The sequence below is a fragment of the Meriones unguiculatus genome, chromosome 16 (assembly GCF_030254825.1).
Source record: "Meriones unguiculatus strain TT.TT164.6M chromosome 16, Bangor_MerUng_6.1, whole genome shotgun sequence".
NCBI classification, from domain to species: domain Eukaryota; kingdom Metazoa; phylum Chordata; class Mammalia; order Rodentia; family Muridae; genus Meriones; species Meriones unguiculatus.
The window spans coordinates 24,253,953-24,268,684 of record NC_083363.1 but is presented as its reverse complement, the minus strand read 5'-3'; the positions used below and the strand labels follow the sequence as shown (position 1 = coordinate 24,268,684).

Sequence of the window (14,732 nt, the reverse complement as noted above, 5' to 3'; positions counted from 1 at the left end):
ATTGTCTCAGCCAAGCAGATAGGTGCACTAAGAGCTTCATCCTTTGCTTCTGGCAAGCCCCCTACCAGTGAGAGGGCTGCACTGTCCTGTACCTGGAGCCGGTTGGGTTTGGAGGGGCTGGGGCAATGTGGAAAGCCATCCCAGGTTAGCTTATTTCCTAGTGTTCTGGGAAAAGGGGCTCTCTGGGGCATGATAAATCTCCCAGGCTGAGGATAAAGCCATCCTCATGTAAGCCATCAGGTGGCAGGACCAAGTGTGACCCTAAAGCTGCAGGACACTGAGCTTTCACTTCATGCTCTACTTTAGCCCCTTGGATTTATTTTTCCGCAGCTCATGTTCCTTAGCAGACAAAAGGAAAAAGGCAAGGATAAAGAAAGGAACCAGGCAAGCTGGCCGGACACAGAAGTAATGCTGAACTGGGGAGTCAACACCTCAGTTGTTCCTGGGGATCGGTCACATTTTCTGTTTCTTCAGCGTAGATCTCAGTTAGAGCCATAGAGCCCGGGAAGACCCATGTCTGTGGGGCAACCCCCATTGCTGTCCCTAAGAATTCTACCAGGAATGGAGGAGGTGACAGGGGCATCAGCTTGTGCTTTCTGTCCTCACGGGTGTGTGATCCTTTGTCCTTGGGAGTGTCTGATCCTTGGGGTTACGTGGCTGAACGCAACAGAATAGAAGTTTAAATGTTTGTGACAACTGCTTTGGGCAGGACCATCCACCAGAGGCCAACAGACCTGTAGAGCTGGGAGAACTCAGTGCAGTTCCCCTTGGAAGGGTGGCAGCCTGGAGAGGTATTCCTGCCACTCAAACAGGGGGCCACCTCCTCCCTCCTGCACCTTTGCACCCTAGCTCTCTTCCTACCTAGCCAGGGCATGTGTGCCAATGCACTCGAGGTGGCACACACCCAGGGCACTGGATTATCTGTGTCTTCCAGCACAGTTCCCAAGCTCACATTTTCCAAATCCTGAGTGACAAGGGACTTTGCATTTCTCTCCACCCCCTTTCCCCTCAGTTCTCTGCATAGATTTCCTTTGCTGCTATGCTACAGGCCTCTCTGATCCTCCCTGCCACCCCCATCCATTTCCCTGCTGGTTGTTCACATCCCCGTCACACCTGCACAGCTCTATCACATCATTTGAAAGAATGGATCCTGTCTGTGTGTTTATTTTTGAATAGGCAATAGACACACACAATGCAGTGGTCCAGTCAAAAGGAATAATAGGGAAAATAAGTCTCTCTCCTCCCCCAGGCATCCAGTTCCCTGCCCAGCAGCAGCTATTGCTGCCAACTCTAGAGATGTCGCTGGCCCATGAAATAGAAATTCAGCTAGTGTTAGCGACATTTACAGCATCCCGCTAAGAGCAGTCATTGTTGTGAACCTCCTCCAAGTATACATTTATTAATTTTTTACAGCCCTCTCACCTTTTCCCTTCCTTTCTTTTCTGCCTTTCTCTCCCTCTCACTGAGTTTATATCCTTCTCTCAGAGAGTGCAAGGAACTTGGCCATGGTCACACAGCAAGAGGGTGGGCCCGAGACCATGCACTAGAAAAGGATACACAGACCATTTTACATCAGTTATTTTATCTCAGGGGTTGGTGTTGGTCTAGTTAGGAATGTAGTTCAATCATTTCATAAAGTGTTTCTGTGGTGTGCGCCTGCAATAGTGGTACTTGGGAAATACAGGCACAAGTATCTAGACTTCAAGGCAATCCTCTTCTGCCTAGGGACTTTGAGGCTAGCCTAGGCTGTGTGAAATAGGAACAGCAATTACAAAACTGCCTTATCCGGCTTTTATGGTGGCAGAATGATCAGCACTTCCACAGTTCAGGGTATGTTTTCTGGAAGCCTGTCTTTTGTTTCCTTTCTGTCTAACCCTAACTCCTGGGAAGCTGGGTGTCCATGTGAAGCTTTCTGGGCTCTGCTTGGTACCACACATGGCCCCTTGGAAGAACACTTAACTGTCACGCTGACATCTGCCAGAGGAGGCAGGCAGACTCAAGAGCTTCTTTGCTGCTGGGCCTTGGCAGACAGATGTGTGGCAGCCTTGAGTGTCCTCTAACAGAATCGGCTGGCTTTACCCTCCTCCAGAGCCAATCGAAGTCAGTCCTGGCAGTTGTCCAAAGTGTAGCGGACTTAGAAAAGCATAAGAAGAACTCAAGAGAGGCAGGTTTCATTTGGCAAACACTGGAAAGCACAGCACAAGGGGGTGATTGAGCAAGAAATTGTCGCTGCTGAGGCTGGTGTCAGCTAGGACACCTCCAGAATGGCATGACACAGACTCTTCTCCCAAAAGTCCTTCTATCATTGGATTCCTCAGTTGTCCAGCTCTGAACCCTGGCCACTAAGACAGTCTTTTAGACCTGAGCCCCTTAGCCATGAGGCCCTGGGCAAGTGACCTGTGTGTTGTGAGCCTAGACTGAAGAGCAAAGCCAGACCTGGCTGTGGCTGTGTCTAGGTGGAATGTCAGCACAATTGCAGATCAAGTGTCTAGAGCTGTTTTCTTTGACATAGAAACAGTGAGGAGCCAGGTGCAGTGACACACACCTGTGATCCCAGCACTTGAGGGGACAGAGGCAGGCAGATCTCTGTGAGTTTGAGGCTAGCCTGGTTTACAGCCAAGGCTATACAGAGAAACCCCGTCACAAAACAATAACAACAAAACAGTAAGGAAAAGACACGAGGGTACAGAGAAGCCCATATAGAAAACAGATCAAAGCTACCGGCAACCTTGTGTCTCTAAACCTCACTCTTTCCTCTCTATCAAACACCTAGAGCTAGGTAATTTCCAAATTAAAGAGGTTTGGATCACAGCTGAGGCAGCTACGTGGCTTGAACAGTATGACTCTGGTGTCCTGGCTAGAGTGCCTGGCTGCTTCACAATGTAGCTGAGAGACACAAAGGGAACCAGCCATGTGCAAAGGGAGTCGCTGCACTGGGTGGCTTCATTTGAAAATGACTCATACTCTTGGGAACTATTCCACCCGGCAAGCTACACACAAATCCCTTGATTGGCAGTGCCCCCATGGTAAACACTTGCACTTGGTCCCCTCCTTCCCCCATTTGAGATGGGGTCTGTCTGTAGCCTTGGCTGGTCTGTAGCTCACTGTGTAGGCCAAGACTCATAAACATCTGCCTGTCTTTGCCTCTCCAAGTTCTGGGATTTAAGGCACGTGCTGGCACACTCGGAACACTGGCCCTGCATCTTAAAGTTCCCCATTCCAGCACCCTCCTTCCTCAGGCGTCAGGCCCCAGCACAAGCACTTTGGGGGGCACCCTCAAACCCAAGCTGAACCGTGGGCATGGGGAAGCATTCACTCTGTGGAGATCCTCTGAGGTTGAAGACGATTTGTGTGGTGCTTAGTAACCATCATCAATGTGACTGGATTCAGAATCACCATGGAAACACCTCTGGGCATATCCCTGAAGGTGTTCTCAGAGAGGCTTAACTGAGGAAAGAAGTCCCACCGTGAACGTGAGTGGGGTCATCCCTGATTCCAGATGGACTAAAACAGGAGCAAGTTGGCTAAGACCAGCCTTAATTTCTTTCTGGCTCCTGACCACGAACACAGTGTAACTGTTTACCTCCCCTGCTGCCACCACATCTTCTGTGTGGATGTACTGTCCCCTCAAACTGTGAGCCACGACATACTCTTAAGTTGTTTTGGTCGGGTGTTCTGTCACAGTGTAGCCAGTACACTGTGGGCACATGGAACGTTTTGATGAGCTGCGCTTCCGGTATAGAATGACAGTTACACTGGGAGGCTTATTATAGCTTTAGGAAAACTAAAGCCACAGAAATATGCTTCTACAGGAGACACTCAGTAGGACCTGAGCTGCAAAGATGTAGGCCTTCAGAGATGGGGAGCCTGAGGCTCGGGGGGCCCATCTAACCCACCTTCAGGTGGAAGCTCTGGGTCCCTGGACCCAAGGTCTATCCCACAGAAATAGGTGTTTAGGTCAAATACTTGTGACAAGATTTGTCTTGAGCCAGTGAAGTGGCTCACTTGTCTTATTTGCAAAATAGGGTCATGATGCCAGCATAGACTTTGCTATAAGGTCATGGGAGTTAGCAGAGGCCATGCAGGGATGGCAGCTAGCACAATACAGGCTCTCCAAAGGTGCTTGGTGGTAATCCTTAGTAATTTAGAGAGTTGAGGGCTTTGAGCATAGAAGATTCCAGATTGGCCATAGAAGGTATATGTGTCTCTAAATGGTCTGAGTTTTATGTACTAGTTCCCAGATTTGACAAGTACAGTATAAGATACCCAGTTAGATATGAATGTCAGATAAGCTGTGAGTAAGCTTTCTATAAGGTACATGATGTGAACTCACACTTTAAATCATCATTTATTGTTTTATCCAAAACTTGGCCTTAGATGTGCTGTGTTTTATCCTGAAACTCTATCACAATGCCCCTAAGGCTGGAATGGACAGCTTGGCTCACCCTGCTCTTGTCTTCCCTGCCAGTCATACAAGGGGCAGGTATGAGCCAAGACAAATAGGGAGATCCTGTCTCTGGTCTGGAAGGATGTTGCACCCTATGTCCATGCTGCAGGCTTCATCCTGTGCCAGGCCCAGGAGAATATGAAGTTCATTGTCAAGTCAGACCCCAACTTTCAATTAAGTAATTAATTTCAAAATTAATTTATTTTTTATTAATTATAATTTATTCATTTTGTATCCCAGCTGTAGCCCCCTCACTCATCCCCTTCCAATCCCAACCCTCCCTCCCACTTCTCCTCCCATGCCCCTCTTCTCCTCCCATGCCCCTCCCCAAGTCCACTGATAGGGGAGACAATTCTCCCCTTCCATCTGACCCTAGCCTATCAGGTCTCATCAGGACTGGCTTCATTGTCTTCCTCTGTGGCCTGGTAAGGCTGCCCACTGCCCTTAGGGGAAGGTGATCAAAGAACCAGCCACTGAGTTCATGTCAGAGACAGCCCCTGTTCCCCTTACTAGGGAACCTACTTGGAGACAGAGCTGCCATGGGCTACATCTGTGCAGGGATTCTAGGTTATTGCCATGCATGGTCCTTGTTTGGAGTATCAGTCTTAGAAAAGACCTCCAGCCCAGATTTTTTGCTCTCCTTGTGGCACTCCCCCTTCTTTCATAAGATTCCTTGTACTCTGCCCAAAGTTTGGCTATGAGTCTCAGCATCTACTTTGATACCTTGCTGGGTAGAGTCTTTCCTAGACCCTCTGTGGTAGGCTCCTGTCCTGTACCCTGTTTTCTCCCTCTTCCAATGTCCATCCCATTTGCCTTCCAGAATGAGGATCCAGACCCCAATTTTTTAATTGTCCCTTCATTTCCTTATTCATTTACTCAGCAAATATTTCCTATGTGTGCCAGAAACACAGAGAACATGATGCACCACACTGGTTCTGGACCAGCTCCAGGGTCCCCAGGCACCACTCTCCCCTTTGCCAGACTGCAGCACTGCTTGCATAGCTGTCTGGGGCTCCCTTGGCTCCTGGACTTTGTCCTGGTGAGCTGCTTTGCTGAGAGGATGGGCACTTCCTGGCCAGTAGGTCACCAGTCCCCACAGTGGAATGATCAGTGGGTCAGTTATAACAGGGAGGTTGGAGTGATGGCCAGGCTTGGTCTTAGGGAAGCCAGCAGACACCGACACCTGACTGGTACCCTCACTCCTTTTCTGTGCGGCTCAGAAGAACCATCACTGAGGTAGGAGAGCAGGAGGAGCTGAGCCCTGGGCATGGCTGGCATCAGTTAGGAGTCAGAAACAGGCAGATACCCTTTGGTTCTGCCTCTGTCTATAGGTCTTTGGTGCCTTGGCAGGGGGCCTCACACCTGCTCCCTGTACAAGCATCTTGTGATGTGAACAGAGCAAAGGGCAGAACAGTCTCTTGTCATCCTGGACACTGCTAAAGAAATGTCACTGTCTTTGAACCAGACCTGGACATGCTTCCCTGAGCAAGTGAGGGATAACAAGGACCAGTGCCACAACCTTTATTTTCATCTCCCAGGCACAAGGCAACGCCTTCTTAGCTCTAATTTCCCTGGTTAGATGACCCTGCCTCTGCCGTCCCTGCACGGATTCTTGGCAGAGCTGTAGAGTTGTGAGGAGAGTGAGGTCCCCACATATCAGGAGTGATGCATTGATGGTCATTGTGGTGCAGAAAGGCTGCAGAGACCTTCAGAGAACACCCTTAGTGTTTTTCAGAGACAAGATACAAAGTCAAAAGGAGATGGACAGATGGATGGATTACAGACACATAGATACATATGTATATATGTAGATACATACATACATATATATACATATGTATAGACACAGAAGGATATACATATAGATTGATACAAATATATAGACACAGACATACAGGAACATAGCTATGTAGGTACATAGAGAAATAGACACACACTGGGCTGGAGAGATGACCCAGAGGTTAAGAGAAATAGACACATAAACTAGCATAGGTAACTACACATGCACACACACTCACACTTACATAGAGGCAGATAAACATATACAGAGAGAGATGTATAGATACAGGCTCTGGTTCCAGGGCTCCCAGAAGGCTTTCATGGGCACACACTTCTAATATTTCTGAGCCATGCTGGGGCTGTAATTAGAGTCAGGCCTGAAATGGTGTGATAAAGTCCATCATTTTTTTGTGTCAGGAAATTAGAAGTAACAAAGCGGAGAGAGGAGAGTCCTCCCCAGCCTCTGCAGCGTGTGCACTACTACCCCGCTGAGCAGTGTGTGTGCGCGTCCAACCATCCATCTAAAGAACAGGGGATCAGCAGGTCTGAGACCCCTCCCATGGACACACCGTGTGTGCATAGTGTCATGGCCGTTCTTATTAACTGCTACAAACACTTGCTCCCATTTTGCTTGGGGCGTAAAAGGATTCGGCTCTCTTCTCAGATGCCATTAAGGGTACAGAAAAGGGCCAATGGCCCCAGCAGTTCCAAGACTGTTTTTCATCCTGTGACTGAGAGCATGAGCCTGTCTGCACAGCCATGTAACTCCTTACCCTCCCCTTTATTTGCTCCTCCCTGCCTCAACTCACAGACCTTCTCTGCCAGGTTTCATGGATGTCTATGTGAAGGGATGTCTATGTCCCATGCCAGGGAAGAGGCCCCCTGGACTCCTCCCATGGTGTTGAGTGGGACTCACAAACACAGGCTCTAGAGCAGTGGTGCTCAATCTTCCTAATGCTGCAAGCCTTTAATATAGTTCCTCATGTGTGCTGACCTCCAACCATAACATTATTTTTATATAATACTTTATTTTTTATTATATGCACTTTGGTGTCCTGCCTACATGTATAGCAAGCTGGCTATCAGTCACCAATCCCAATGCCAGGCTGTGCAGAGAAGAAAATGAGTAGATGGCTTGTGTGTGTGTGTTGTTTGTGTGTAAAATAAAACCACCAAAACTGCAAAAAGAAAGGAAGGAAGGAAGGAAGGAAGGAAGGAAGGAAGGAAGGAAGGAAGGAAGGAAGGAAGCAAGGAAGGAAGGAAGGAAGGAAGGGAAAGAAAAGGAAAGGAAGGAAGGAAGGAGAGAGAGAGAGAGAGAGAGAGAGAAAGAAAGAAAGAAAGAAAGAAAGAAAGAGAAAGATAACAAAAAGATGACAAAAGTTTCCCGTGCAGGCGTGCATGAGGCCCTGGGTTGGATCTCGGGCACTGTGTAACCTGGACATGGTGAAGCCAACACTCTGAAGAAAGGGGCAGGACTATCTCAAGTTTAAGGTTACCCTTAGTTTTCTAGACTTTTGAAACTAGCCTGGTCTACATAATAAGATCCTGTCTCAAAAGGAAAACATATAAAAAAATTAAAATTAACACATAGGCAAGTTTGACAGTCTGAGTCACTGATCATTAGAGATCACTAGAAGGAGAGAACCAGCTCCCGAAAGGTGGTTCTCTGGCCTCTGTGGGAGCACCGTTGCACATGTGTGCCCCCACTCTCACACACGTGTACAGCACACGCACTAATAATAAAAGCGTTTTAAGTGGCCCAGTGTCACCTTCCCCTGCTGTGCTGCTGCATGGAGCCAGCTCCTAAGTGGCCTGTCAGGCTCCGCTGGCAAGAAAAGAGGCGGCTGGGCAGCATGTTTCTGGAAAGTGGGAGCTTGGAGAAGCACACTCAGCCTGAGAAGGTGGGCCCACCCTCCCGGGAATGAATGTCCAGCTCCAGAGAGGCCAGGGCAGCCGTCCCCCAGCCCTATAAATGTGCTGTGCACCCTCCTCTGCTGTCGTCCAGGGCCTGGAGTCTTGATGTAGCAGCACTGTTGAGCTAGACTTAAACGGCAGTACTTTTTACACAAAGCAGTAATAGGCATTATTATTTTTTTCTTTTTGATGAAAAGAACACAATCAATTTAAGGAAGAACGATAATATTTCCAAGCAGGAATTCTGCAGGATTGCGAGGGTGAGGCTGAAATCCATTCAGATGTTCATTTCTTTACCTGTCCAGTATTAGCGAGTGCTCACTGTGGCCTGGACCATTTGGGACACTTTTCCTGGAGCAGCTGACATTCTCATGGCAGGAGGCCGACAGAAGGCTGACAAGCAAGTGTGTGTAGGAAATGGTGGCTTCGCAGAGGCCAGGTTCCGAAACAGCAGTGACCAAGGGGAGGTGCTTGAGTGAGGACACAGATCCAGTGAGGCAGCAGGCCTTGCACAGAGCAGAGAATGCTGTGGACAGAAAGCACTGAATGACCCCCCCCCCGCCATCCTTCAACCCCAACCCCCATAACTCCAGCCCCTTGGAAACAGGCTGGAGGACCCCACGTAGCTTGAGACCAGCCGGGCTTACATACAAGTTCCAGGCAGGCAGAACTGCAAAGCGATACCCTGCCTCTACACGTGCAGGTGGGCTGCTGGGTAGCCCAGTTGTAAGGTGTTTGCCTAACACTCACAAAGCTCTGAGTCTGATCCAAGGTGGACTGTGGGACTCTCCGAGCCTCAACAGGAGCCCTGGGAGACATCTAGTCCAGAAGGGCTGGGCCAGCTACAGAAATGGAGTGCAGGACTCTGTTCCGGGGGAAGTGCTGTAAAATAAATAGGTAGCTCTCTCTAGCCGCCTCTCATGTAGCTTGGCACGCTGCTTTTCTTTGCTATCTAGTGTCAAAGTACGGGAAAATAAAGACAGGGTGAGCATTCATTCAAGTGCAGTTACAGGAGCAGTTAGCTCACATGCAAAACCTAGGAATTAAACAGCTGGTGTTTCATTACTGGCTTCCAGAGGTGCTGTGAGTGGGCCAAAGAGACCGATTCCTGTGGAGCTCAAGCAGGTTAAAAGGAAAAGGAGAAGTGGGCCGGTTCCTGCCCAGGATCACCCACGGTGCCAGGTGCCCGTATGTGCACTTTCAGGCCTGCTGGCAGCTGTTCTGCCTTTAGCAGATGGGAAACTACCATGCTTCACACTGGCCAGGAGTCTCCCTTAACTGTGAGGCGCCCCTCCCCCTACTTTGAGCAGACTCCAGCCCTCCATCCTTAACTCTGGGTGTCAAAATCTGTCTGGTACCTGGGGCAGGGATGGCCCAGGGTCACTTCTGTCAAGATTCAGTCTCCAACTGGCCACCCATTCCAGGTACACTGTGGTACTGCGGCCCAAGTCCCCTGGCAGGGTGCGATGAGGGGACAGCCCAGCAAGTCCCAGCCTGGGACAGCACAGGGAAAACAAACCTGACTCTGCTGCTTGCTGCTGGAGGTGGAGGGCTGTGTGAGCCCAGAGCAAAGCCTAGCTCAGACCAGGAAGATCCTAGGGCCTGAAGACGGAGGGGAGGCTGCAGATAGCCCAGAGACCGAGGCACGCCGATGTGTGGACTGAGACATCACAACTCCGTGTTGCTTATAAAGTGAAGTTGAGTACTATGATGAGGGCTTTCAAGGTGGCACATGGGAGCCAGCCGTGGTGGGACACACCTGTAATCCCAGGACCCGGGAGGCTGAGGTAGAAAGGTCTTGAGTTTGAGGCCAGATGATGAGACTGAGTCTCAAAACAGACAGAAATCATGGCATATTGGTATAACTCTCCAAAGGAATGGGACCCTATGCAACTGCGTTGGTCACATGTCCACAACTTGGCTCTGGGTAAAAGAACTGAGGAACATGATTTCAGGGTCTCCATTTCCTTTGGGTCAGGCAGAGTGGGAGTACTTGTATCATAGAGCAGCTGGCCTACTGTAAGGTCACATGTGAATGATGTTGCTCCCGGAGTGGCCTGTCCCCACTGCAGAAACAGTGACCCTGTTCCCTCCCTCTTCTGGTGCTTTTCCTGTGTGCCCTGACATCCCTGTCCACATTCCCATGAGGCAGGCACCTACCAGCTCCTTTCTTAAGTGAGGACACTGGATCTAAATGGACAAAATGGCTAAGTCAGCTGGAGGTGGCCAGGTCTGGGTTTTGCACACGAGCATCCATTCCTGATTCCCCTGTTGTAGCCCTGGATCACGCTCGCCGTCATGTTCTTCCTGGTTGTCTTTTCACCTCTTCTTACACAAGGGCCCCTATGGGAGGCCTTCCTTCCTTCCTTGCTGTTCTACACCATACTGTATTTAGCTGTATTTTCTACTGTTATACTATAGCTACATAGTTACATTGGCCTTATGCTTTTATTGTTTTGTTGTTGTTGTTGAATAGAATAAAAGACAGAGGCATTATGAGGTGAACATAGGAAAATAGGTCATCACAAAGCAGAAGCCTCCCAGTTGTAGAACAATCTCAGTATTTTTCAAAGCTGCCTCAGATCTCCTCCAGTTCACTGATATCCCTGCCTCCCTTGAATGAAGCTGCTTCCTTTTGTCTGTGGCCATTATTTCCTTACTTTCTTGTTACTGTCACCATTTCAGGATCTTGATGCAGCAGCAGGACAATCCTTGAACACAGTAGACAGAAGGAGCCTTTTTCTTTTTGTTCTCTCTCCCTCCCTCCCCCCTTTCTTTCTTTCTTTCTTTCTTTCTTTCTTTCTTTCTTTCTTTCTCTCTTTTATTCTTTTTTTTTTTCAACACAGGGTTTCTCTGTGTAGTCTTGGCTGTCCTGGACTCACTTTGTAGACCGGACTGGCCTTGAACTCAAGAGATCCGTCTGCCTCTGCCTCCCTGAGTGCTGGGTTTACAGGTGTGTGCCACTGTGCGAGGCTTTTCTTTCCTTCTTTTCCTTCCTTCTTTCTTTTTTCTCTTTCTCTTTCTCTCTCTCTCTTTCTTGTTCTCTCTCTCTCTTTCTTTCTCTTTCCTCTTTTATTACATTGTTACTGTTTTGTCTCTATGTAGCCCTGGCTGTCCTGGAGCTCACTCTCTAGACCAGGCTGGCCTCAAACTACTGCTTCTGCCTCCTGAGTGTTAGGATTAGTGCACCACTATGCTTGGCCCGGGCACCTTTTACTTGAAACTTTTCAGCTCTGCCCTGATCCATCTCTCAGTGCTGTCTAGGCCTCCTCATGAGGGTCCCTTGCACAGGTCACACTGATCAACTTTACAGTGAGCACTCCAGGGAGGAACCTACTCATGTCTGGTTGGTAGTAGCTGGGTGCAGAGTAAGGACACATGATAGACCTGGGATCCCCCTGCAGTCTTGGAACAACGAGGGCCTTGAAGAAAAGTCTTGAAATTTTGGGAGCATATCCTAACACATTCCACAAGGCCTGTCTGGGAGAGCCATCACACCTGGATCTGTGGAGCTCAGCTTCTGTCAGGAGAAGCTCCTTCACAGGCAAAGTGAGGTACCTCTACTGAAATAATGACAGAAGGCCCTGGGCAGAGGGGTCGAGGGAATAGGCCTGGCGCCATCCTCTTGGGGCCTTCCTGTGAGGCGGGGGTCTTTCTCACTGTCCTGGCCTGGGCACCAGCAACAATCCTGGTGGCCTCTGTACAGGGCCCTTCCCCTCCCAACTTTCCCTTCTCCCCTCCTGTGGCAGAGCTACACCTGGAAGGCAACTACCTCTATCGGCTCCCCAACGAGGTCAGCAGCCTGCAGCACCTCAAGACCATCGACCTGTCCCGGAACCAGTTTCAAGACTTCCCCGAGCAGCTGACCACCTTGCCAGCACTGGAGACTATCAACCTGGAGGAGAATGAGATAGTGGGTGAGTGTGACCACTGCTGGCGAGGCTCTGCAGGGGGTAGGGCCCTGGGATGTATTCTTTGTGGGCACAGGAGAGGCTAGAGTTTGCTGGGCCGAGACACCAGCGCCTGAGAAGATAACCACTGCACAACCCTGCCCCTGTCAGATGCTAGCTCAGATCTCTATCAGTTAGCTCACTCTAATCAGCTAGCTCACTTCTATCAGCAGCCCGGGCTTTCCCTGCAGCACAGTCCAGAACTTCTCAGAGCAGTGTGGGCCTCAAGCCCCATCTCTTTAGATCTTCATACACTGCCCTAGGCTGTCTCCAATCCCCTTCGGCCATAAGCCTTTTGACATCAAGCCCTGCTTGAGTCTGGGCTTGAGTCTTCTATCTTTACACTAAGTAACTTCCAGTGCTGACTGGGGAGGGGGGGGTTGGGGAGGAGGCAGGAGTACAAGACAGGCATGCTCAGAACAGTTGCTCAGGGCCCCCACCATGGCGAAGCATCAGGCAGTGCCTCCATAAACAGCAGCCCCCAGGGTGGGGCTCTGCCAGGGTCTGGAGTCTATCTTCCTCCTTCTCAACCCAGTGCGTCTCTGTCACACCAGGACCTCCCAGAACCAAGGGTCCTCTCCAGCTCGCAGCCTGATGTCCCCAGAGAGAACAGGTGCTCACTGCACTCTGCGTTCTCATCACCTTGTCTCTTAGCTTTATTGCCTCGTGCCTCACCCTCTCACTGTGCCTCTATCATTTCGGCTTTTCTCGAGTCAGCCATGTACCTCCAGGCCACTTCAATTCTGTCCTTATTTTTTCCTAAGTGTTTTTATGGTCCTTTATGCCACTTGATTAAAGTCAATGGCCTTTCGAGGGGTTTGGGCTGCAGCAGGGGGAATGCCCTGTGCTCAGTACTTGCCTTGTGTGATAGTGAGTGCCTGAATGTCCAGGTCACTGCGGGCAAGACTTCAGACCTGGGCGGGATTGGGAAGAGGTGAGACCAGCTGACCTTTTCAGCTTTAGGTCTATTGTTTTATTGTTGTTACTTATTTATTTATTATTTATTAATTGATTTATTGTGTGTGGGTTGTGTGAACACATATGCTGGCTACAGCATGTATGTGGAGGTCAGAGCACAGCTTGGGGGAATCAGTTCTCTAGTTCTCACCTCCTATCACGTACATATTAGAAATTGAACTCAGGTCACCAGGCTTGGCAGCAAGTGCCTTTACTACCTGAACCATCTAACTGGCCCCTGAATTTGCTCTCTGAGCAGTGATTAAAGTGAGCTTCAGAGTATTACAAGAGAGCATCAGGTTGCGTGGAGAGACTGCAGAAGAAAAATGCATGATTATGAACTTCAGCCCTGTGTCTGTGGTGAGGGTCCCAGCACTGGCCTACGTGAAGCCTTTGGCAATGGGGTTCCTGAGCAGACTGGTCTGAGTTGGCTCACTAGTCACTCAGTCCTCTCTACAGTCTCTAAGCAGAAAGAGCATCCGTAGGGTGCCCTTTCACTGTGGGGTTCTCGCTTCTGCACCACCCCAGTCCCCCAAGCTGCACTGAGCTCTCTGTCTCATTCCCAGCAGTGCCTCCTCCTCTACCATTTACTTGCTCACTCACGCTGATGCCTCTGCTTCTCCTGCAGCTGATCCAAGTGGCCTAGCCATCAGGCAAGGGCTCCTGTGGTCAGTACCAGGCCCAGAGCTGAGCAGGTAGGTCAGGACAAGTGCCTCTGAGTGCTCAGCAGTCACCTGGTTCTCTAGTCATCACTGGCTACCCCAGAAGAAGGTGGTCAGAGATGAGAGAGAAAGGGTCTCTCCTCTAGGGAGCAGACCAAATAACTGTGCTGGCTGCAGCCCATAAAGTGACACACTAAGCCAGGCAGCATCAGTGTCCAGATTCTTTATGCTTCTTCTCTCTCAGGCTGGACCGTGTCCTTCAGCAGAGCTGTCCCACAGCAAGGACAAGCCACTTTGGCTACTGTCACATACACACACCCCTGCCTCTCTGTGGAGTAATGGTCATAACGTCATGTGTGCTTACAGCTTAGCAAGTCCATGATGCATATACTCGTTTGACAAATGGAGAAGTTGAGGCTCTGAGAGGTCCACCCAGCCTTTGTGGCCAAGTTCCTGTTGCATGCGTGGCCAGGTTAAAGAGACCTCAGGGTTTAGGCTGTTTCTCAGTCAGCTTAAGCCCTTGTCAGAGGCCCATGCTGGGGGATACAGAGATACCATCAGACGGCAAGAGACTTGACTGTACTCATCCAAAGAGAGGGAACGGACTGAGGCGGCCATCATACCCTGCTGAGTCACTCCAGTTCTACCCCCCTCCCAGGAGCCCTTCTCATCTGCCCCAGAAATATCTTTGAGATTCCTGGGTTACTGTAAAGCTTTTACTCAGCAAACAGAGTGAGTTCTGAACCAGCTGTATATGTTTGGAGGGATGCCCCACCCCCACCCTGAAAGATATCCCCCAGCCAGGCCTAATACCTAGACCCTGAAAGACTGACCCCAGTAGCATCCATGGTTACCTCAGCCATCCTGTTCTTCCAGTTAGTGCTGCCATCTGATTCTGCTGCACACATGGGGCTGTTCCGGTGAGAGGAAGAGACTCGGGAGGCTTCTGTTTGCTTTGTGAGGCTCGGCATGGGGTGGCACCTGTGTCAGGTGCCGTGGCCATGAGGCATGTGGCTGCAGACA

The 14,732-nt window shown here is 49.9% G+C and overlaps 1 protein-coding gene across 5 annotated transcripts in view; it reads left to right on the top strand.

The window, feature by feature from the left end:
* The window catches only part of Lrrc20 (leucine rich repeat containing 20), an 88,477-nt gene that overhangs the window by 48,551 nt on the left and 25,194 nt on the right, over positions 1-14,732 (top strand). For all 5 annotated transcript variants that reach the window (XM_021649412.2, XM_060369485.1, XM_021649409.2 and 2 more), the window contains one exon: positions 11,890-12,057. In XM_021649412.2, coding sequence (XP_021505087.1) covers positions 11,890-12,057 — 168 coding nt within the window. The remainder of the gene's footprint in view (positions 1-11,889; positions 12,058-14,732) is intronic.